At 47.5% G+C, this 25,278-nt stretch overlaps 1 protein-coding gene across 1 annotated transcript in view; it reads right to left on the bottom strand.

Moving 5' to 3' along the window:
• Positions 1-25,278, bottom strand: part of LOC148532315 (phospholipase B1, membrane-associated-like) — a 177,854-nt gene that overhangs the window by 385 nt on the left and 152,191 nt on the right. The window contains exons 46-53 of the mRNA XM_088467995.1: positions 22,772-22,823; positions 20,816-20,896; positions 18,698-18,763; positions 16,174-16,268; positions 12,544-12,625; positions 10,442-10,540; positions 9,167-9,262; positions 3,400-3,474 (exon numbers count right to left, since the gene is read on the bottom strand). Coding sequence (XP_088324121.1) covers positions 3,400-3,474; positions 9,167-9,262; positions 10,442-10,540; positions 12,544-12,625; positions 16,174-16,268; positions 18,698-18,763; positions 20,816-20,896; positions 22,772-22,823 — 646 coding nt within the window. The remainder of the gene's footprint in view (positions 1-3,399; positions 3,475-9,166; positions 9,263-10,441; positions 10,541-12,543; positions 12,626-16,173; positions 16,269-18,697; positions 18,764-20,815; positions 20,897-22,771; positions 22,824-25,278) is intronic.

Below are 25,278 nucleotides of genomic sequence, written 5' to 3'. Positions count from 1 at the left end.
ATGTTATTAGTAGACACCAGCGGATTATAATTGGTAGACACACCAGGCTGATAGACTTAACCAGTACAGTAATCAGTGTTTATTGCAATGCTCAGTGATCGTACAGCTGTACTCACAGTTCTGATACAGACAGCGGTGATGGTGCGGAGCATAAATATGACCATGTATGTAAAGCAGGATCAGAGGATACAGAGCTCAGTACAATGCATGTGTGTGTACCACTGCAGCGATCAAACACAGAGAACAAGATGGTGAATGTGCAGACTAACTAACGGCAGCCATCTTGCTATAGGAGAATGCTTCATGTAATGGAGCATTATGGAGGAAAGCAAAGTAGTACGCTACATAATCGTAAAGGTGTCAGAATGCCTAGGTAAGCATGAAGGGGTCTGAGGTGTGACCACTGTACTCTACAGGGAGTGGGCCAGAATAGTTCTCCTCCCAAACTGCTTCTCAAATTTCAGGCTAATGTTGGGCATACACTGGGCCTGATTCAGACCCGGACGCTATTTGCACTATGTGCACTATGCGCTCGCACCTGTATAAAGACGCCCCTTTGCCACTCGCAACACACGTCATCTCCGGCAGTTGTAGGATTAATCAGGAACATCGAGAGCCATTGGAGCTGCTCGCAGCGCTTGTGGTAGACTTTTCCCACCACAACATTGCGAGCAGTTCAGGCTAAAATACAACCCAGTCACGTGTGTAATGACGCTACTTTGCTAATTATGCACGCCCATTAAACGCCGTTCTGACGGTCGGGCACGCCTGCGTTCGCACATCCACCCCCCCGTTTACAAGCACCTTCCCCTGTTACCACCCACAAACGGCACTATCTGTCACTCAAAATAGTGGCCCGACTGTGGGCTACCGGCGAGCAGTTTCCCATCGCAATGACTGGTTCGCGCACGTGCATTGCGACTCATACGCATGCGCAGATTGCGTAAAATCGCTCAATGCGAGCGCAGCATAGCGTCCGGGTCTGAATCAGGCCCACTGTCTGATAAAATGTCTGTCAGAACGACATACATTTTATCTGGCAGCCTGACACCCATCAGATATCGTGGCAATACTTTTGGGTCTATTTACTACAATACGCATTTAAAATGCGGTTGTAGTGTGATATTACCGACTGATTTCACATTTATTAAAAATCCCTTGCAAGGACAGAGGGCCTGATTCAGAGCCGGACGCTCTGACCAGAGCGCTCGCTCTGAATCAGGGCCCTCCTACCTCATTTTGGAGCGGCCTCATGGACGCTCGCATAGCTGTGGGTTACCACCCACAGCTATAGCGAGCGTCCATGATGATGGTCGCGATGGTCAAGACCATCGCGACCATCGGGCTTGCGACGAGACCCTGCGGTAGGGTCTCGCTGCCGCAAGCCCTGGAGTGATTTTGGCTCTATCAGAGCCAAAATCACTCCCACTGACATCACTCCCACTGACTCAGACGGTAGGCGTTCCCATGGGAACGCCTCCGTCTGGCAGCCACTCCCCCGGCACGCCCACCAAAGGGGGCGTGCTGTCACTCACCATCGACAGCACGCCCCCTTTGTAGCAAGACCCGGAGCGACGGATTCCCCGTCGCTCGCCAGGTCTTGCTTATGCGCATGACGGAGCTCCCTCCGTCGTGCGCATGCGCACTTCGGCACCATCGACCCGCTTGCGAGCGTCCAGCGCTCGTGAGCGGGTCAGAATCAGGCCCAGAGCTTGCAATAAAGCTCTGTCCCTGAGAATCCCCTCCGCAGCCTTATCATTGTATTTTTGATATGCTGTTGTATTTTTCCCAAACCCTGAGGGTATAGAGCTTATATTTTTTTGTCCTTTTTTTTATTGTGTAAATCATTGTAAAATGTTTGCCCAACATAAGAAGTGCCCATAACGCGACTTTCCTGGCTATAGGGGGTGGGGTACGTCAGAGGCCATCCCTGTAAAGGGGGGGGGGGACAATTTAGTTAGAGGCAACATTTTAGATCTCTCTTAACCATGAGACAAACATTGGAGCTGATTCAGACCCGCTCGCTAGGATGCGATCGCTCGTAGCTGGCCGATATTTGCAATCTGCGCATGTGTATGCATCGCAATGTGCGTGTGTGAACCACTGTGAACTATCGTGAAGCGTTAGCTCACCCAGCATAGACAGCCCAGCTGAATGAGTGACAGGAGAGGCCGTTTGTGGGTGGTAACAGGGGCTGGCCACTAGAAACGGGGGAGTGGAGGTGCGAACGCAGGCGTGCCTGAGTGTAAACGCCATTTCAGAGGCGTGAATAATTAACAGCCGGCGTCATAGTACATGTCACTTGGTTGTATTTCACTCTGAAGTGATCGCAGTGCTTGCGGAAGGGTATAGCCAACCTCAAGCGCTGCGATCGCATCCGATGGTGCTCGATGTTCCAATGGTTTCATGCACTTCCAGGAGATGACGTGCGCAAGTGGGCATCTAATGAATGGCTGGTGGGCGTCTGCATACACATAGCGATCGCACGCCAAGTCACAGGGCGTGCTAATGCCTTGCCGTGCGATCGCCTGCCTTGCTGGGCGTGCGTTGGATTTGCATACGCAGCGAGCGAACGCATCTAGCAACGGGTCTGAATGAGCACCATAGTCCCTAAGACCCTGCTCGGCGGTAGTGCTCCGGCCAGCTACATTGTGAGGTACTACAGCAGGAGAGGACACTACAGTTGTATCCGTGGCAATGGACGTAGACTACCCTGAATGGGAGCACCAATGGCGCAGACGCCTTAGCGGCAAGTTCTAATTGTACCAATCTTCAATAAACGCAATCACTTTATTCCTGCCATACATCTGCCCTCTTGCTTTGTTATTTCAATGCTGGTTTAATGAGTGAAGTCAAAAAGAGCGGAAAGTATCAGCAGTCAGCACCTTATAGGAACACAAGCGCCTGGGGTGACGAGCGTAGGAAGGAGACGCCTTACATAAAATGTTTTAATGGTCCCCGCTGGATACTAAGAGCCTGATCCAGAGATGGACGGATTTGCAGGGACGCACACAAGCGGCTGTGCCATTCCGTCCATCTCACATGCGAATGCAGCGGGAGGCGTCAGACGCCTCCTTGCTGCATTTGCGATCTCAGCACTTGCGACCGACGTCTCAGGCACATCTACAGAACAGGTCCTGCGCCTGTGCAGACCCGAAACACTCCGATGATAAACGTACATCTCTGAACCAGGCCCTGAGACAACATCACTGCACAGTTCAGGACAGACACCCGTCAGGTACGGGGTTTATGCGCAGAGCTTATTCCCACACTTGTCACCCACATCCTGCAGAAACGATTCAGGAAGAAAGATGGAAAGCGACGTTTTTTTATACGGAAGGGCGTAAGAGAAGACGGCGTAGAGGAATAAACGTCACAATCCTGACCGCCTCTACTTACACTGGACGGACATTTCAGCTTGCGGCGATCATGGGTGAAGTTGTTGTAGTTTTGTTTCTCCCCGACGGGCTCCAGCTGGGAGGGAAATGAGAAATAGGCAATAATTATACATTAGGTTTATAGATATTGGGCCTAATTTTGAGTCGCACAAAACGCCGTAGCAATTCCATCCGCTTTTTTGCATTTAGAAGTCCCGTGTGGTCAGTGGTCGCCCAGCCGGCGCATCTATGCAACCGCAATGCCCCCAGCACTGCCGGGAGCATCTGCCATCAGTATCATCAGCATTTGCACCAGCCCCATCCGTGGCGCAGTAGGTGTGACTCTAATCAGACGGCTCTCTGCATGCGCACACCCAGAACACAGCTCTGTGTACTCGCCCCAAATGTATTCTATGTGCACATGCCCTGTTACTGCCCTGCTGTCACCCAGGAACGCCCATCCAGTCGAAAGAACCAATAACTTAAAATACGCAGCTCGGTGTTACCCTGATTGTCCTCTGCAGCTCTGTGGAAAAATGACGTATGAGCTGCCCCTCCATAGTCCATAACAGACAGAAGAAGCCCCGCCTACACATCTATAGCCAATGAGATCTAATACAGGACAAACAGTGGCACATATTACTGAACTCAGTAATATACTGTCTTTTATATACATTAAAGTCAAATATTGAATTAATACATTAAGCAAATAAATACATTGTAGCATTTTAGTGTATCTTTGTTCAAAAAAAAAAATAGTGTCCCCCACAAAGAGAAAGTGGTATATCCCACAGATCCCATGCAGTAACAAAAAGCTCAAATAACCTAGCAGATCAGTTGTATTTACCATGACATTATTGAACCTGCAGCTTTGTGCTGTTACAATAATATTGGTTTTGGTGACCACCAGTCTGGCTCTCACACTCAAGCAGCTGCACTGTCTCTTAATGATACAAGATAGAGAAGCTCTACCTATAACTACTTGCCTGGTGGGGTCTCATTGATTTCAACTAGGCCACGGCTGTGCCTTCCCTGACATGGTTGCAGACAATGCGACGTGTCAGAAACGCCCACTGGACAGCTGGCGGAACATAACTTTTCTACAACCGCCAATCACAGAGGGACCTCCCGGCCCCCCTGATCCCTGCACCCTCCCCCAGTGTCTGCCGTGCTGCCGATCACTGCTGATAGGTCAGCACAGTAGTACCCCCCACCCGGCAGCTGCAGAGAGTAGAACTGTAAATGAAACAGCCCCCAGCCCCCCATTCTATACCCGGCGGCTGCTCAGAGGAGCGTCCGCTGGGGAAATGCAAAGTCGCAATTATCAATGGTCTGATATATTGCTGATTGATGTTTAATCAATATTAATTTTATGCGTTTACAAAAATTAAAATTGTGTTGGATAAGTCATAAATAGATGTTCTTGATCTAATTCAGTCATAAACCCCCCACCCCCACCCCTACCCCCAAACCCACCCTCCACGACAATTTCTGAATGGTTTGTAAATATTAGCCAGTTACGGTGGTTACAGAGGAAGATGGCCGAATGTACATATACTTTGTACAGCAGGCCTCATTCAGAGTTGTACGCTAGGCCGACATTTTCGCGAAGGGAGCAATTTTTTGCTTCTGCGCATGGGCCAAGGTACATCACCGTAGTCGCACGCTGCGGGTCTTTATTCACAGTGCGATTGGCAGTCAGGGTGCGTTTGGGGGATGCAATGGGGAGTGTTGGCTAAAAATGCAGGTGTGTCCCAACCGTATTGGGGGCGCATGTCACATCCTGCGTCTGTGATCCCGTTCGCAGCAAACATCGCTCCGGCGGTGGCCAATCTGAGTGACCCGCGACTTTGACTGGAAGTCGATCTGTGCATGATCCACGTCCCATGCTGCCTATGTGTACACAGTTGCGCACAGCTGCGATGGCACCGGTGGGCGCCTCAGTACAAGTCCCAGCCGCTGTTTCATTAGCATATCTTCGCACATCCACAGCAATAGAATAAGCCCCATTATCTGTTATATATGTAATGACCATGACAATAAGGGAGTGGCGAACAGGTTAACAGTCATCTGAATACAGGGACAAGCATAATATCTCAGGGCGAAGATTATGTCATAGGACAACATCCCAACCTAAGTGTCAGAAGCTGCATCTACATAAATAAATACTGTCCTCATAGCTCCAGCCTACAGACGATACAAAGGTTTGAATGGAAGGGATCTGCCACCCAGTGGGTGTAAGTGGAACTGTAGCTTTTATGTTAAACATGATTAGTTTTGTCTTGTATTTGTTTTTGGAGGATCTAAGGCACCATTCAATCTCCCTTAGGGACCTATTTATCAATTAATATTTCTTGGATATACCCCAAAAACACCGGTTTTCTTGGGGTGCCTGCAAATATTAAGGATCCTGGGGATTTACCATTGTGGGGCCGCAGCAGATATTTCCGAGTGGACAAATATACAGCAGTCGTGTCCCTGACATAAAGCGGGCATATATACAGCAGTCATGTTCCTGACATAAAGCGGGCATATATACAGCATTGGTGTTCCTGACATAAAGCGGGCACATATACAGCAGTGGTGTTCCTGACATAAAGCGGGCATATATACAGCAGCCGTGTTCCTAACATATAGCGGGCACATATACAGCAGTCGTGTTTCTGACATAAAGCGGGCATATATACAGCAGTGCTGTTCCTGATATAAAGCTGGCGCATATACAGCAGTGCTGTTCCTGACATAAAGCGGACACATATACAGCAGTGCTGTTCCTGACATAGAGCGGGCGCATATACAGCAGTCGTGTTCCTGACCTAAAGCGGGTACATATACAACAGTCTTGTTCCTGACCTAAAGCGGGCCCATATACAGCAGTGTTGTTCCTGGCGTAAAGCAGGCACATATACAGCAGTGCTGTTCTTGACATAAAGCGGGCACATATACAGCAGTCATGTTCCTGACATAAAGCTGGCACATATACAGCAGTGGTGTTCCTGACATAAAGCTGGCGCATATACAGCAGTCGTGTTCCTGACATAAAGCAGGTACATATACAGCAGCCGTGTTCCTGACATAAAGCGGGCATATATACAGCAGTCGTGTTCCTGACATAAAGCTGGCGCATATACAGCAGTCGTGTTCCTGACATAAAGCGGACTCATATACAGCAGTTGTGTTCCTGACATAAAGCGGGCACATATACAGCAGTCATGTTCCTAACATAAAGTGGGCACATATACAGCAGTGGTGTTCCTGACATAAAGTGGGCACATATACAGCAGTCATGTTCCTAACATAAAGTGGGCGCATATACAGCAGTGGTATTCCTGACATAAAGCGGACTCATATACAGCAGTCGTGTTCCTGACATAAAGCGGGCATATATACAGCAGTCGTGTTCCTGACATAGAGCGGGCGCATATACAGCAGTCATGTTCCTAACATAAAGTGGGCGCATATACAGCAGTGGTATTCCTGACATAAAGCGGGCATATATACAGCAGTCGTGTTCCTGACATAGAGCGGGCGCATATACAGCAGTCATGTTCCTAACATAAAGTGGGCGCATATACAGCAGTGGTATTCCTGACATAAAGCGGACTCATATACAGCAGTCGTGTTCCTGACATACAGCAGGTACTTATACAGCAGTCGTGTTCCTGACATAAAGCGGGCGCATATACAGCAGTCGTGTTCCTGACATAAAGCGGGCATATATACAGCAGTCGTGTTCCTGACATAAAGCGGGCACATATACAGCAGTGGTGTTCCTGACGTAAAGCGGGCACATATACAGCAGTGGTATTCGTGACGTAAAGCGGACTCATATACAGCAGTGGTATTCCTGACATAAAGCGGGCACATATACAGCAGTGGTGTTCCTGACGTAAAGCGGGCACATATACAGCAGTGGTATTCGTGACATAAAGCGGACTCATATACAGCAGTCATGTTCCTGACATAAAGCGGGCACATATACAGCAGTGGTATTCCTGACGTAAAGCGGGCACATATACAGCAGTGGTATTCCTGACATAAAGTGGGCACATATACAGCAGTCGTGTTCCTGACATAAAGCGGGCATATATACAGCAGTCGTGTTCCTGACATAAAGCGGGCACATATACAGCAGTCGTGTTCCTGACATAAAGCGGGCATATATACAGCAGTCGTGTTCCTGACGTAAAGCGGGCACATATACAGCAGTGGTATTCGTGACATAAAGCGGACTCATATACAGCAGTCATGTTCCTGACATAAAGCGGGCACATATACAGCAGTGGTATTCCTGACGTAAAGCGGGCACATATACAGCAGTGGTATTCCTGACATAAAGTGGGCACATATACAGCAGTCGTGTTCCTGACATAAAGCGGGCATATATACAGCAGTGGTATTCCTGACATAAAGCGGGCATATATACAGCAGTGGTATTCCTGACATAAAGCGGGCATATATACAGCAGTCGTGTTCCTGACATAAAGCGGGCATATATACAGCAGTCGTGTTCCTGACATAAAGCGGGCACATATACAGCAGTGGTGTTCCTGACGTAAAGCGGGCACATATACAGCAGTGGTATTCGTGACGTAAAGCGGTCTCATATACAGCAGTGGTGTTCCTGACATAAAGCGGGCACATATACAGCAGTGGTGTTCCTGACGTAAAGCGGGCACATATACAGCAGTGGTATTCGTGACATAAAGCGGACTCATATACAGCAGTCATGTTCCTGACATAAAGCGGGCACATATACAGCAGTGGTTTTCCTGACGTAAAGCGGGCACATATACAGCAGTGGTATTCCTGACATAAAGTGGGCACATATACAGCAGTCGTGTTCCTGACATAAAGCGGGCATATATACAGCAGTGGTATTCCTGACATAAAGCGGGCATATATACAGCAGTCATGTTCCTGACATAAAGCGGGCACATATACAGCAGTCGTGTTCCTGACATAAAGCGGGCACATATACAGCAGTGGTGTTCCTGACGTAAAGCGGGCGCATATACAGCAGTCATGTTCCTGACATAAAGCGGGCGCATATACAGCAGTGGTATTCGTGACATAAAGCGGACTCATATACAGCAGTCATGTTCCTGACATAAAGCGGGCACATATACAGCAGTCGTGTTCCTGACATAAAGCGGGCATATATACAGCAGTCGTGTTCCTGACATAAAGCGGGCATATATACAGCAGTCGTGTTCCTGACATAAAGCGGGCACATATACAGCAGTCGTGTTCCTGACGTAAAGCGGGCACATATACAGCATTCGCGTTCCTGACATAAAGTGGGCATATATACAGCAGTGGTATTCCTGACATAAAGCGGACTCATATACAGCAGTCGTGTTCCTGACATAAAGCGGGTACATATACAGCAGCCGTGTTCCTGACATAAAGCGGGCATATATACAGCAGTCGTGTTCCTGACATAAAGCAGGCATATATACAGCAGTCGTGTTCCTGACATAAAGCGGGCACATATACAGCAGTCGTGTTCCTGACGTAAAGCGGGCACATATACAGCATTCACGTTCCTGACGTAAAGTGGGCATATATACAGCAGTGGTATTCCTGACATAAAGCGGACTCATATACAGCAGTCGTGTTCCTGACATAAAGCGGGCACATATACAGCAGTGGTGTTCCTGACGTAAAGCGGGCACATATACAGCAGTGGTGTTCCTGACGTAAAGCGGGCATATATACAGCAGTCGTGTTCCTGACCATCACAGTCCCCCCCTAACACAATGCTGGCTGAGAACCCTAACACTCACCATATTGTTCCACAAAGCGACGGCCATCTCTGCATGTCCCCTTTCACTAAAGTGGAAGCAATCAACGGAGAAGAAGCTGATGTCTGGCTGCCCGCGCTGGTGTGTAGAAAACAGATTCAGCAAGTTAAATAAAGGATATAGTATATAGTGTGTATTTCTGTATGACATGTACCACCACAAAGTATAATACAAATTCATGCATTTTACACTGCTAAAAGAAATATTAAGATAATTCATAAAAGGGCAGATCAGCTCCTTATCATGGTGTCATTGGTCCCCACAACATGTTCCTTGTGTGCCATGTGTCCTAACCACATGCCTCTTATGTGCCGTCAAACCTTTCTAGATGCCCATTATGTGCAGTCAGACCCATCAATGTGTACCTTATGTGCCATCAGACCTCTTTACATGCCCCTTATGTGCCATCAGACCCCTCCACATGCCCCTTATGTGCCATCAGTCCACGTCATATGCCCCTTTAAAAGCAACCTCCCTTGAATAATTTCCTCTGACATGTAATATTGTCCTAGTGTAGGTGGCAGTCTAAGCATTAGCCCAGATCTCAAGAACTTTCTTTCCCCACACAGAGAGTATTTTTCCTTCTATGTCATATTAAAGTTCACCTTTGAAGAAGAAATAAACATTCCACCTAACTTGTCTTGTTTATTTGTTAGCCCATTACATAGAGAAGGACGGTAAGTATATGGATAAACTAAAATATTTAAAATGTTTACAATTTGGGGGTGCCCTCTCTCACCAAGGGGTCTATTTCCTAAGCTGTGTTAGGAGATAAAGTGAACGGTGATAAGGTACAAGCCAATCTGCCCCTAACTCCCATGAAACAGGCTGTGTTTGAAAAATGGCAGTTAGGAGCTGATTGGCTGGTACTTTATCACCGGTCACTCTGTCTCCTAACACTGCTTAGTAAATAGACCCCTAAGATTGCTAAAGTGCCTAGTTACGGCTATGCACAGTCCTACCATAGTAGAGAAGACTGTGAATGGGGCAATAAAGAGTCACCTGCCCCCCGGACCGCGTTATCTGTGTATCCCCCAATCCCAAGTTCCCCACAATACTCCCTGAATCACTGTAAAATAACTACAATGAACCTTCTCTAAATCATCTCATGGTTAAATGATTATAATATGGGAACAATACATATTAAATTAATACACATAATGAAAGATTGAGTTCTGCCCCTGCCGCCCTGGGACAGTCCCTGAGAAAGGGGATAAGGAACCGATCAGGGCACGTGATGGGTAGTATATGACTTACATAGTCCACTGGCACCACAGTATTTTTGAAGAAAGGTTGTGCCACCACAGCAAAGTCTTCCCGGGCCTGGTATTTCTCAGCCAAGGCAGCCACTTGTATCTAATTGGAGAACAAGAGAAGACGAACTAATAAACTCGCATTATCTAAACATAAAATACATTTATTTATCTTATTGCTGCTCTTCATTTTCAGTTACATTTTCTATAGGTTCCAGGATATAAGTTTTCATTTTCTCTGCATATTAGATTGTATTTCCAGTGGAAATGCACTGTTCATTGTTGGGGTACATGACCTGGAGTGTGGCCGTGACAGTCACCTCTTCCACCAGAAATACTCCGCTGCTGCTGCTGCAGGTTCTCCTGGCCGACAATAAATATAGGGATTTGGCCAGGAGTATCCATCAGCTTTAAGGGGTGAATGTAAAAAAATATTCATGTTATAGGACTTTACTTTATAGTCTTTATAATAGTTGTAAAAATTCTGGTGTGCCGTTATTTCCCTTCTCTTTTCCATAGAGACAGGTCTATCAACGTGGATTAGTGTTAAATCTGCAGAGCAGTCCTCATCATTTTCTACTTGAATGTATCAATGTATGTACTGTATGACTGATAAGTGAACAGTCAATTGGCTGGAGGAGCCGTTCTTTTACGTATCCCGCGTATGTGGGCTGCAGTGTTAAAGTGACTGATGGCCAAACACGCACTATTCTCAATTATGTCAGTGAATCCTAGTGATGTGACGGGCTGCACTCTCAGTGATGTCACTGGTTACTAGTGACTGGATAGGCTGCACTCTCAGTGATGTCACTGGTTCCTAGTGACTGGATAGGCTGCATTCTCAGTGATCTCACTGGTTACTAGTGAAAGGATAGGCTGCACTCTCAGTGATGTCACTGGTTCCTAATGACTGGATAGGCTGCATCCTCAGTGATATCACTGGTTACTAGGAATGGATAGGCTGCACTCTCAGTGATGTCACTGGTTCCTAGTGACTGGATAGGCTGCATCCTCAGTGATGTCACTGGTTACTAGGAATGGATAGGCTGCACTCTCAGTGATGTCACTGGTTCCTAATGACTGGATAGGCTGCATTCTCAGTGATGTCACTGGTTCCTAGTGAATGGATAGGCTGCATTCTCAGTGATGTCACTGGTTCCTAGTGACTTGATAGGCTGCATTCTCAGTGATCTCACTGGCTACTAGTGAATGGATAGGCTGCACTCTCAGTGATGTCACTGGTTCCTAATGACTGGATAGGCTGCATTCTCAGTGATGTCACTGGTTACTAGGAATGGATAGGCTGCACTCTCAGGCTGCACTCTCACTGGTTCCTAGTGAATGAATAGGCTGCATTCTCAGTGATGTCACTGGTCCCTAGTGACTGGATAGGCTGCACTCTCAGTGATGTCACTGGTTCCTAGTGACTGGATAGGCTGTATTCTCAGTGATGTCAATGGTTCCTAGTGACTGGATAGGCTGCATTCTCAGTGATGTCACTGGTCCCTAATGAATGGATAGGCTGCAATCTCAAATATGTCACTCATCCCTAGTGACTGGATAGACTAAATTCTCAGTGATGTCACTGGTTACTAGTGACTGGATAGGCTGCATTCTCAGTGATGTCACAGATTCCTAATGAATTTATAGGTTACATTTCAGGAATTTTGTTTGAGGTCACCGTACGGCTTTCATCAATATGTGTTTGCAACAGGTGCACTTTAAAAAGTATACATGTATCCATTCTCCAAATCTCATTGACAGTGGAAGCCTCAATAACACATCTATGTATCTAACGCATTCGTTTTTATAAATAGCTAATGCTTTTCTATTGCTATACTGCTAATTAGCTTAGTAAAGAAGTTTGTTTATTGATGAAAACTTCATAGATGGATGGCAATTGGTCTGGGATGCCTAAAGTAAGGTTTGGGGTCCCGGTCGGACCTCACGGTGGAGTGCGCCAGCAGGGAGCCTGTTCTGGGCCTTCCACTGGATGGATTTGGAAGACATCACATAATAAAACTTAATAACTTTAGGATTTAAACACGGGCAACGCCGGGTACATCAGCTAGTCTATTATATAAACCTAATATAACCCCCGCTCACCTGCAAATCTCTGTTGAATTTCTTTATCTCATTCAGTTCTGGAGAACCGTCTCGTGGGTTTATGAAGCATGGACAGGCGATGCTACAACAGATGAAGAAGATAAATGACAATTGGGTGAATCCTCTTTAGTGTGCGGCATAAGAAATATGTGTACTGTACAGAAAGCAAATATATAATTAATTTATAATTAATTTTACTAGGAGAACCCTGTTTCTGGGATATATTAGGTGATCCGGGAGAGACTATAACATTGTGCTTTTCACCCCTTCTATAACAACTGTATTATATAGTGCTCCCATATGTCCCTATTTCCCAGCTTAGAGCTGTATCCAATTAGCCCCGAACATTGTTGACCCCCGCGATTATCCACGATTTTTGCCGAAGTTTTTTTCACCCTATCCTATTATTTCGGTCGAAATAATAGGATAGTTCTCCCGAAAACACATAGGTGCCGCGATAAGCTTGCGGACCTATGTGTTTTCGCCTTTTTTCAGGTGAAAAAACAGCAGTTATCGTGGATTATTTTTCGGGACACATCAGGTCCTGAAAAAAAAAAAAACGATAAGTGCCGGCGTCAGGCCGACTTCGGGGCCAATTGGATAGGCCCGGGCGAGGTTATTAGCCGCGGTAAATTACAGTGGCTAATTAGATGCCCCCCATAATCATCTTTTGTATCACCAAAACATACACAGAATGATACTCCGCTGATTGGCAAAATAAAAGTGGAGCTCAGGCACTGTATCCCAGGATTTCCACATTTGGTGGCAACATATTTTGGCGTGAAGTGTTCTCAGTGCAGTCCCGGGTACACCACACAGCGGAATTAATTCACCAATGTCACCGCAGCTCTATAATTACATTCTAAAGGCGCTAAAACGTGAATTTACACACCAAGGCAAAGATAGGGCAGATTGCAAAGATTAGATTGCTGGACCTACAAAGCTCTGCAATACGTACATCCCATTCTGTAGGGTAACGTTATTTGGTCAATAGCTCTTTGTGGACCTGTCGTCAAATTTAAGGAATTCAAAAATAGGATTTGCAGTGGCTTCCAACACTTGGGTCTGGATTACCAGATAGGTGGTCTAGGCAGGCACCTACTGTAACATTCTTACCTACTCTTTTGTGGGTTTCTCCTATATAGTACATCAGCCTTGTGCATGTTGTCCACTTCCAACCATAAAGTGGGGGTTTGGGGGATTGCTGACGCATTTTGCGTTGACTCGCACCATGGTGGCCCCAACCCGCTGTATAATCCCCCAAATCCTGGAGTGATTAAGTTCAAAATCAGCAAGCCTGCCTCCGAGGAGCAATTTAATTTGATTCCTCTCCAAATAAAAATGGCATTTTGGGTGCCTTTATGACAGCTATAGGGCAGCAGCAGGGACAGGTGCACCGTCTCTCTAGTGCAGGGGCTAGAGGAGCCCAAGCCTGTATCTTGCCTAGTCAGGGCCGGATCAAGGTCTGCGGGGGCCCCTGGGCAACAAACATGTTGGGGCCCCTATCAATAAAAGTTGAATAAATATTATATATATATACAGTCTGTCTTTGGTTTTCAAGCTGAAACATGTTTGCTGTGATGTCCTGAAGAAGGTCCTCCATTGGACCGAAACGTAGACTATGACTATTGCACTTTATGGCTCTATGCACTTTCTCCCTCAAGATGGGTAATTAAAAAACAATTTTTTGTCAGCTACCTGGTGAGTGCCAATTCTTCTTATTTAATATATTTTTGGCCTTCTTTTGTCCTTAATTGAGCACCCCCAACTTGATTTTGGTGTTGCAAGTGCGGACACTCTGTACGATTATATATATATATATATATATATATATATATATTATATATATATATATATATATACAAAGGGGTCTACCACACTCACGCCGATCATTCAGATATTGATGGAACCTTTGTGGCGGGTGCATTATAAATAAAGGCAGCTGTGAGAAGCAAAGGGGTGGAGCCAAATCAAATCTGTGTCTTACAGGAATGTCTGACAATATAAGCCCAATAATACTAGCCCTGGTGTCTCCAGTGGCAGCCCACCCTCCAACCGGGAGGTAACAGAGGGGGTTTCTTAGACTGTACAGTGCACTCTGTCAGCGCTGCTGCAGCTGCACTAGTTGTGCCAAATGTGAAGGAGCCGGAGGAGGCAGAGCCAGCCAAGGGACACTTCAGCTACAGCTAAGAGACAGAGCCGCGCGGCTGCACGCTGTGTTTGACTCATACCTGGCAGTTAACACAGCCGCATCAATTCTGCTGACTGAAACGGAAGATCGCAGACAGGCTCCGGTCTGGAATCTGCTTGCTCCTCACCTCCCGCCATCACCAGCCCGCGGATAGGGTCAGGTCAGGACAGAGTGCAGCCATGGGGCACTTACACCCTGCACCCCTGGCCCAGCCCGCCCACCCATTGTGATTAGGGTGGCCTCGGCCCGGCCAGGGTACTTCTGAGGCGGCTCGTGTTCTTGGTGGGGCAATCCACCCTTTGAAACACTTCCCTACTTGCGGACAAGTGGCAGGGGTTGCCGGGCCCCCTATGACCACCGGGCTCTGACAGGCACATACTAACAGGGGGGCGGCAGAATACTGCAGGGCTCCACAGTGTTAAGGCAGGCTGTCAGCAGGAGTCCAGAGCGTGGCTGAGTGAGATTGTGATTGTCACTCAGCACGTAGCGTCCACGCTCTGCACTGAAGCCACGCCTCCACCAACAGCAGCGCTGTTCTCATTGAAATTTGCAAAAAAAAAAATGTTTAGTGCACAGTGTGTGGGAGCCCCCTATGTGTGGGGGCCCCCGGACGACCGCCCCTGTCGCCCTGCCTTTAATCCGGCCCTGTGCCTAGTGGCCGCATGAGGTCTTAGGGGGTCATTCAGACCCACTCGCGAGCGGCAGTACACTCGCAAGTGGGTCGATGGTCCCCACTGCGCATGCGCACGACGGAGGGGGCTCCGTCATGCGCATGCGCGAGAACCGGCGAGCGAAGGACTTTCCATCGCTCCGGGTCTCGCACCAAAGGGGGCGTGCTGTCGATGTTGATTGACAGCACGCCCCCTTTGGTGGGCGTGCCGGGGGCGTGCCTGCCAGACGGAGGCGTTCCTATGGGAACGCCTACCGTCTGAAGCCGGCCCCACTGACATCACTAGTGATGTCAGTGGGAGTGATTTTGGCTCTGATAGAGCCAAAATCACTCCTAGCCTTGCGGTTGAGAAACCCGACCACAGGGTTTCAATCGCAAGTCCGATGGTCGCGATGGTCAAGGCCATCGCGACCATCTTGTTGGACGCTCGTATATGCTGTGGGTGGTGACCCACAGCTATACGAGCGTCCAGGAGGACGCTCCATTTTAATGGAGGTGGGCCCTGATTCAGAGCGAGCGCTCTGGTCAGAGCATCCGGCTCTGAATCAGGGCCTTAATCCGGTTCTGCAAACACAATGACCTTGTGTCGTAATATGTCTTTCATTCAAACAATTGGAACAGTTTTCTTTTACCAAACTAAATTAACCACATTAGATAAATTGCAGGAAACTAAACGAAAACAAAGTGAAAGTTTTTGTCTCCAGTTCTGATAACACAAATCTCCCTCACACTAGAGCCCCAAACCGGACTGTGATATAATAACACTTACGGCTTTAAGAGGCTGCAGCCTATGTCCTCTGAGGTGACTGTGCGCAGTCCCTCCACCTCCATTATCTCCACCAGGTTCACGAAAACTCTGGGAATCTGTGGAGACCAAAAAAAAATAACAGGTCGGACATAGGAGCTTGGTAAATACAGAGGTGGGTGACCCTACAATCTCCTGCATCAGGTAGGGGACATGGCTGCTCTCTTCTGTATTAAAGTGGACCTGTCTTCAGTACCTTGTGAAAAATATGGGGATCAAAAGAATACCCAGGAGGGATGCTCTTATGCTATTGGGGTTTTGGAGGATCCACAGAATACACAAGATGGTGACAGGTGCTCTTTACCATTTAGTAGCTCGTACTGGCTACAGCTTTAAACCAACCTCCACATCAAACCTAATGAAATACTCTGTGCTGCTGTTAACCTTCTAATGCCCTACTTGGCTACATGTTCTTCAAGCTCCATCCACTTAACATCCAATGTGTCTGCAATTACCCCTGTTCAGGGTCGGACTGGCCCATTGGGGGGCCGAAGTGATCCCCGGTGGGACTCACTGACACTGAGCCCCATTCCCTTTTGGTGGAGGGGCAGGACCCAGTCTATCCACAAAGCTCCTGACTATGCACGGCACCGCACAGCTGCTCACCAGAGGTGTGTGTGATGTGTCAGTCCGGCTAACAACGCTAACAATAGATGAACCCGAACACTGGGAAGGGGATTTTGGTCTGTGTTGTGCATCATGGGACTTGCATTCGTATCCACCCTCTTAGTGTTCTGTGATTTACCTTCATTTTCAGTATATGACACCATATTTTTGACACCACTTCCCCACACCACCAAGTTTGACATCCCCGCCAGGATCTCCCAGAGAGGACATTTAAAAAGTAGGAAACAATGAGTATACCGGTGACTGTATCAGGTATTGCGGTCTTGGTGCAGGCGCTGGAACAGCAGTCATATGCTGATAGATGTTTCAGGCCTCAGTAGCTAAGGGGAGGACAGAAGTCCTCCACTGTAACGCTCATACACAGTAAACAATATGGCACTGTAGTTATGGTATCGGTGGCCATCTTGGTAAGGGAACAGAAGCGTCCTTTGAGGAGCCATTTTGTTGGAGACTGCTCATTAGCACACTCCACTTCCTTCACTCACAGCATAGTTGCATTATATAAAAAGGGCAGAATGCAGTTGCTGCTCTCAGCTAGCATAGTTAATTTATACAGCGGGTATAGTTACCAGAGGCGTAACAAGGGTATTTGGCACCCAGGGCAAGATGAAAAATGCCCCATTCCCCCCACCCCCCCCAACTGTGTGTGCGCGCAAGCTGAAAAATAGGCATGACCACATGCCAGAAGGGGTGTGGCCACTGGAAAATGGGGGCCACCATTTCTCCTCACTGTGGGATCATTCCAGTTTGAATCCCAGGTATGACTGTATTTTAAATGGAAGAGAATGTGAAGTAGCTTGATATAGTTAGAATTCACAGTCTTCTCCTGTAATGTCATTGGCAAGCTGTCTGACTGCAAAGCATGAAGTGACAGGTTCGATTCCCATATATGACTCTATTTTGAAAAGTGAATATGACTGAAGGGAGGAGATGGCGGGACTCACAAAGCAGGATGCTAGATTGTCGAGGGACGTTTCTTCTATGAACAGCAACTTCCAGATATGCTGCCCTGGCTGGTGGAGACCCCCTCTGCTGGGCCTGGCATGTGCCTAGCTTGACCCCCCCCAGTTACGCCACTGATAGCTACCACCAGAGCCAGTTCTGACCAGTTTTGTTCCTTAGGCAAGACTTTTGCTGGTGCTCCTTTAACTGCAGCCAGTTGCATGGTGGCTGGCTGCAGTGCCAGCTGGGTAATCCCCAGAAGCAATAGTACCCTAAGCATTAGCCTGTATGGCCTATGCCCGGGGCCAGCTCTGGACCACCTTAAACTTAATCTTGTGTGGTAAGCATACGGCTGGGTGTAAGACAGGGAGAGGAGCTGAGCCTAACATCACATACAGAAGAATAAAGGAATAAACATGAATAAAATGGAGAATAGCTGATGAAATATATTGGTGATCAGAAGGACTATATTTGTTCTGCTCCTCATATAAAGGCATATCTATCACAACGCATATTTTAATGCGAATATAATAGTTTTGTGTAAATCTGCAATGTGAAAATTAATATTTTCTAGCACATGTACTATTTTGCTGTTGCCGTGAGATAAGAGCTGGTCCTGGGGAAGAGCTGGAGGCAGTGTAATAGTGTAACCCTATCACACTGCCTCCTGGTTCGGGTCCTCGGCGCATTCTGCGCATTCGCGGCTGGTGCATGTGTCACTGGGGGACGGGGCTGTTGCATGTGTCACTGGGGGGCGGGGGCTGGTGCATGTGTCGCCGGGGGGCGGGGGCTGGTGCATGTATCGCCGGGGGGGCGGGGGCTGGTGCATGTGTCACCGGGGGGCGGGGGCTGACAGAGAGGGATATGGAAGATTTGTAAGAATTTGTGAAAATAGTATCCCATAGGCTTCTCATTGTACCTCATTGTAGAATATGTCCAGCGTATGTTTAAGATGTTGGATGTGATTCCTCAGAGAATACCGATCCTGAAAAGAAAGTCAGATCATTAGTTGTGTGTTCAGTGTGCTGTCTACATGTATGTTCAGTGTGCTGTCTACATGTGTGTTCAGTGTGCTGTCTACATGTGTGTTCAGTGTGCTGTCTACATGTGTGTTCAGTCAGTGTGCTGTCTACATGTTATTATTATTATTACCAGTTATTTATATAGCGCACACATATTCCGCAGCGCTTTACAGAGAATATTTGGCCATTCACATCCGTCCCTGCCCCAGTGGAGCTTACACTCTATATTCCCTATCACATGCGCACACACTTACACACTAGGGGTCATTTTGTTAGGAGCCAATTAACCTACCAGTATATTTTTGGAGTGTGGGAGGAAACCCACGCAAGCACAGGGAGAATATACAAACTCCACACAGTTAGGGCCGTAGTGGGTATCGAACCAACGACCTCAGTGCTGTGAGGCAGTAATGCTACCATTACACCATCTGTGCTGCCCACTACATGTGTGTACAGTGTTCTGTCTACATGTGTGTACAGTGTGCTGTCTACATGTGTGTACAGCGTGCTGTCTACGTGTGTACAGCGTGCTGTCTACATGTGTGTACAGCGTGCTGTATACATGTGTGTTCGTGTCTGCGACTTTTGGTAGTCGCCCGTCTGCGACTTTGTGCCAATGCCTCTAAAAGCCCTTCCCTGGTTCACATCCGTGCGTAACAATGTGCAATGACTGTGACGCCCACTGTCAGCATCCGTACACGCTGATATACCGATTGGTGCATCTTTAGACGCCGTCGGTCGCAACATCAAAACTTGCACAAGATCAGTGGCGTCGCAAGGGGTTCGCACGCGGGTGTCACCCACCAAACCAGGTGCTGCACTGTAGTATTATGTGTAGCACCCTGCTCCTGATACATTGAGGGAGCCGGCACTGCACACAGACTGATCCCCGGCGGCTCCGGGACTAAAACGGGGGTTCAGCCCGCAAGGCCATCCCCCTGTCCATGAGACTACACCCCTTCCCGAGAGGCCATGCCCCTTTTGTCGGCACACTACAAAGACACCCCCCCCCCGGAGTGTCACCACGGGGTGTGGCAACCACTGCACAAGTTCTATGACAGGTGCAGATTATTATCGTCCTAGTATCGCCTCCCATGTGAGCATCTCCATGCGTCCAATTAGCCACCTTCCTGTCACTGCCAACTACATTTACAATACACTTCTCTGCGTGTGCATCTGAAATCACTACTGAGACTCTGTACGGACACAATCGGGGGGCATGCGCAGTGCGACTTGGACGCATGAGCAGCAGCAAAATATCGCTCCACTGCGTCAGACATCAGCAGTGTGCACACGTCTGATCCAGGCCCATAGAGGCTGTATCAGGGGGGAACGCTGTGTTGATGGCGCACGCAAATGGCTGATGTTTTAAACCTGTGCATATGTCTGAGTTGCACGGCGCACAGTCTCAGAATTTTAGTGGACGCTCCTGGGAGGTAACATGGAGGGTGGCGAAGTTGACACGGGCGTGCCGCTGAAAGCGGCTATGTTCGGAGACGCACAGCCGGTCACACAGAACGCCATACTCAGACGTAGAAACTGCACTTGTCATAGGGCTAGTGTAAGTTTCGATGGTGTGTCAATGGTGCAGCTAAATATGCACAGGGATGGGAATGAACTCGTTAAGACGCTGCAAGTTGTGTGAAAATGCGGCATTGGCATAAAGACGAAGACGCGTTTGCGGCCGCCTCTGAATCAGGCCCATAATCTCAACACAAAATATACCGCCTTCATCGTGACATTATACAAGGACAAAGTAACGTTTCCTAGTAACATCGATTAGAAAGGAATATGACATCTCTCTGAAGACCAGGTCAGTGAGCAGTAATAGAATAGTCCTGTGATGAGATATGCTCTTCTTATATCGGCCAGTGAACGCACCTGTGTGTCTGAGAGGAGGCGCATCAGACCTTCTAACGAGGACAAGTGGAGGCATCTCTCTTTAGAGGTTGGATACATCTCTTCCTGAACCCCGAAGAAAATACTATTGTACAGTGATGTAATCATTCACTTACCCTGTTCTGGCAGTACTGGCAGAGGTCATTGCCACCAATAAGAATTGTGATTATTTTCCAGTCTTCATTGAAGTTAATAACCTGATGGAGGATGAAACAATAGAGCGTCATTTGTACATCTGTGTTACTGCTGCTTGTTTGAGGCTCTTGTGTTATATCACGTTTTCCAGAACGCAGTGGTTTGTGGGTGTTCATCTGCCCAGAGTGTACAGTACTTAGATTAGCACAAGCATTGGCAACAGAGCAGTTATCTCACTGCTTTAGAACCACCAATTAATACAATAGGTGGTTTTTATGGGCTGAGCAAGGTCAATGTTTAGGGGGGTTGGGTATGAAATACTGACGGCTTAAAAGCCGCCGGTCCAAATCCAGACAGATCAAAATCCTGACGCCGGCTGGTAAGTATATTTAACCCTCCCCTCTCCCCCCCCAACCCACACTTGGGGGTGCATAACCATAATGGTGTGTACACACATACCGATATAAATGAGCGATTTGAACGATAACGATACCCCTACCAACTCACCAACGACTAGGGATGCGCGGCCACGTACGGACGATAGCGATATCGTCCATCGGCCGTACATGCAGGTCAACTTGCTCGATATCGAGCAAGTTACTATAGGGACCCGCGATCGTTGAAATCGATCTTCCAGCACACCAGGATATCGTATCGCTGGCTGATTGTTACGTGTTGCATCATAAGACTCCGGGGTTGGTGCCTAACCCTAACCTCCCGCAGCTAACTGCTTGCGACTTCTGGCTAACCTACGTTCGGTATGCCGGGCATCAGGATTTCGGCGTGGGGCTAATAATAGGCATTGGTATTGACACCTATCTTTAGTCCCATGCCAGGTTTTCAGTGTCTGGATTCTGGTGGTCGGCATTTCGACCGCAGGCAGCTTGACTCATCCCATTTAGGGATGGCCACCAACTGGAAGATGAACAACCCTTTGTAAAGGGGCTTCCAACATTCTGATGACTGTATTAGTTTGTTCATGTCCTCTTGTAACGTTTACCAAAGTACGACTTTGTGGCTTCCCTGAGCAAAAGCTGTCTACTTTAATTGCTTTTGGATACAACACAGATCTGGTATAATGGCCCTCATTCAGAGCCGCACGTTAGCGGCAGTACGCTCGTTCCGAGCGATGTTTGCACATCTGCGCATGCGTACGCTTTTTAGTACGCATGCGCGAACCAGTCAGTGCGGCCGAAAATCGTTTGTACGCTATATAGCGAGTGCCTGCTATTTTGAGTGACAGAATGAGGCGTATGTGGGTGGTAACAGGGGAAGGTGCTTGAAAATGGGGAGTGGAGATCCGAACGCAGGCGTGCTTAAAGGTCAAAATGGGCGTTTTATGGGTGTGTATATTTAAAACAGCAGCGTCAATGACCACGTCACTGGGTTATTTTATAGCCAGAACTGCTCGCAAATTTGTGGTAGCAAACACCAACCACAAGAATAGCGAGCAGTTCATACGCTGGTCGATGTACTCGATTAATCTAATAAATAGCGGACATGACGTATGGTGCGAGCGGCCAGGGGGCGTTTTTAACAAATAAACGAGCGTATGTTTTGCTCGTTCGTTCAGGCTTAGAGGTGTGAACAGACTGCAATGTGCGTACGGATCATTTGAATAGCCACCCCTTGTTTTTAAACGAACGACCGCAAATAGCGAACGGCTCTGAATGAGGGCCAATGTCCTTGGTGGAAAATACAGGAGGGAAAGAAACCAATGTACTAGCAACAGCCGGGAGGGGGCATGTACACACAGACCTCCCAACTATCATTTTTATGCTCCGTTTAGTCTTTTTAGACAAGAACGGTTCTTTCAGTTGCCCCCAGAATGATTGTGCTGGCGGAACAGCAGGGAATATGGGGAGCTTTAGAGGTAGGGGGTTAGGTTACTTGTCATTTTGGAAAGGGGGCGACTTTGCCATCTAGGTCATACTCACAGAGCTCTCCTTCATCTTCTGTACCAGAGCTTGTGCCTGAGATGTCATGTTCCTAGGTGATAAGATACGACATGATACAAACTATAGGCAGCGTCTAAAGAAGAGATTCACTATGAAAGGGCCACTTAGACCAGTTTCTAATGACAGTCACAAATGTACATGACAAAGTTCTTATACACTCCCAGACATTGAGATATCTGACATTGCATTTACATTTGCTCTAAGTGACAGCTATTGTTCTATGTTATCAGACATTTTCTAAATAATGCTGCAGGCTGCCGGGTACTTCAGTGGGATTGCTGACAGGACGACTGCTCTGTGTAGGAGAATATCTCCCCTCAACCATGATCACAGCATGGGATGTTTTCTAGTCTAACAAGTTCCTGCAGTTATATATATATTAGTGTGCCTTCATATACCTCAGCCTAGGCGTAAGCCCCATATAGATAGCTGAAAGCATGGCGTGGGTAACTCCATCCACTCACACCAAGAAATATAGATCCTGGCAGAAACTGGCTTCCATGGTTATAGTTTGGACAATGTTGTCTGAAAACCAATTTGCCTTTAAGATAGCAGCTTCAATAGCCATACTGTTAAAGCCAAACTAGGTAAAACTAGGTGCCAGAAAGTCCGTAGTAGTAGGCACCACAGAGGAGACTCTACCATACCTAGAAGGTCTAAATACGATGACCCCTTGGCCAGTCAAGGGCCACCAGGATGAAGTGTACTCCCTTTCTTTTTACCGACTTGAGTAACCTCATTAGGCCTTCCAGTTAAGGGATGACCATCAATCTCCTGGTTCTGAGTAGGTTGGTCATGATCACCAGATTGGGGCATGCAGATATCCATGACCATGCTGTTCACCACATACCTCAGCAACTTATCCATGCGCAGGTGAGCATTGAGGGAGTTCAGATTGAGAATGGATCTGGAGGATCCATCTGGCCTCTGAACCAAAAAAAACCAGGAGTAAAATCCCAAACATCTATGACTCACTAGGACAGGGATTGTGACCCTGGAAAAGAGCCAGGTGCATGCTTTTTGTTGTCTGTACAGTAGGTAGACCAATGATGAAGAACTATTTTGGGGGAAGTCCCAAGAGATCTATAACATATTCCCCCAATATGGTCCCCCGCACTCATGCATCCAGATTGGTATCTAACCACCTGTCTCTGAAGATGAGCTCTTTCTACAGGAGCCCTTGGGGTGGGTGAGGTGTCCATCATGTGGATGGTACATGGACTTGGAGCAAGATATCATGGTGACCAGGAATGATTACCTCTTGATCAACCTACATGGGGTGTGGAGGCCTGACCACGAGATATGGTATGATGCCTTGCTCAGCCCTGGGGGCAAAAGTAATGAAAGGAGGGGCCCAAAGGTTTATAGGTGGAAGATAAAAGAAACAAACTCTCTCCCCTGTAATCAAGAATATAGTATTGCCAAGCTCATGTCCAAACAAAATTCCATTGTGAAGTGAAGATGTATCAGAGTCCTTTCAGATTCTGTGTCAAACTGCACTGCAAACTTCTGAGGCAGAAATACATGCTCCCGCAAGGCCTGCATAGATGGCAGCTTCGCGCACGTAGACTGAAGCCTGCCTGATGTGCTGAAGTGTAGTGACAATTTTGACCTGGAACTGCCAAACCTAAATGCCTTCCTTATTTACCCAGGAGGAGGCCAGGCTAGGTCTGCATGAAGCACCTGCCACAATTCAGGCTGGATTCAGTCTCTCAGTGCTGTCCTGGAGGGTAGCTACATTGAGAAAAGGATAGATAGTAGTTTAGACAGTTGAATGGTAGACAAATGGATAGGGACTCCCATCTTGTCCTATTAGGAGAATTCCACACATCCCATAAAAGATCCTCCAACTAAGAAGAAGGTAGAGCACTACTGCGCATATACAATATTGTCTCCTTTAGGGAGGATTCAATCCCTAACCAAGATGGCCACTGTACTTCTGCTTATGCGCAGCGCCAACTTGTCACTGTATTAGAGTGGCACAGTGTCCCACACGCGCAGCGATTGCATTGCGATTACGCACACGCTTAGGATTCACTCGCAAGTTGAGTGACTGGTATGTTTGGTGGAGGCAACAGGGGTGGGGTTTTTTACAAAAATGCAGGCCTGTTTGACCATTTAAATGCTGTTCCATTGGTGTGCATACATTAGCCATTTGTGTTTCTTTCGGAATATGAGAGCTCTCAGTGTGTCAGGAGAGACGCAGTGTTTGAGACAGGTCACACTTGACTGCGTGGGGTGCAGGGGTGCATCAATAATACTGATGTTTGCACTGTTGTACATCGTCCCTACACTTGGGTAGGCTTTGGAAGGCATTAGCATATTGCGATCAGTGAGAAGTTTCAGTTGCAATTTCATCAGCAAACATCTTGGAATCAGACCCTAACAGTCAGAAGCTTAGAAAATGTAAGTACAAGAATCAAAAAATAGGTCACAAAGCATTTGAATATAGACAAATTTAAATGCTGTGCAGAATTAGAAGTGCT

Source organism: Taudactylus pleione, unplaced genomic scaffold (genome assembly GCF_031769625.1).
Source record: "Taudactylus pleione unplaced genomic scaffold, aTauple2 ptg000079l, whole genome shotgun sequence".
Lineage (NCBI taxonomy): Eukaryota > Metazoa > Chordata > Amphibia > Anura > Myobatrachidae > Taudactylus > Taudactylus pleione.
This window is presented reverse-complemented; position numbering and strand designations above follow the sequence as displayed.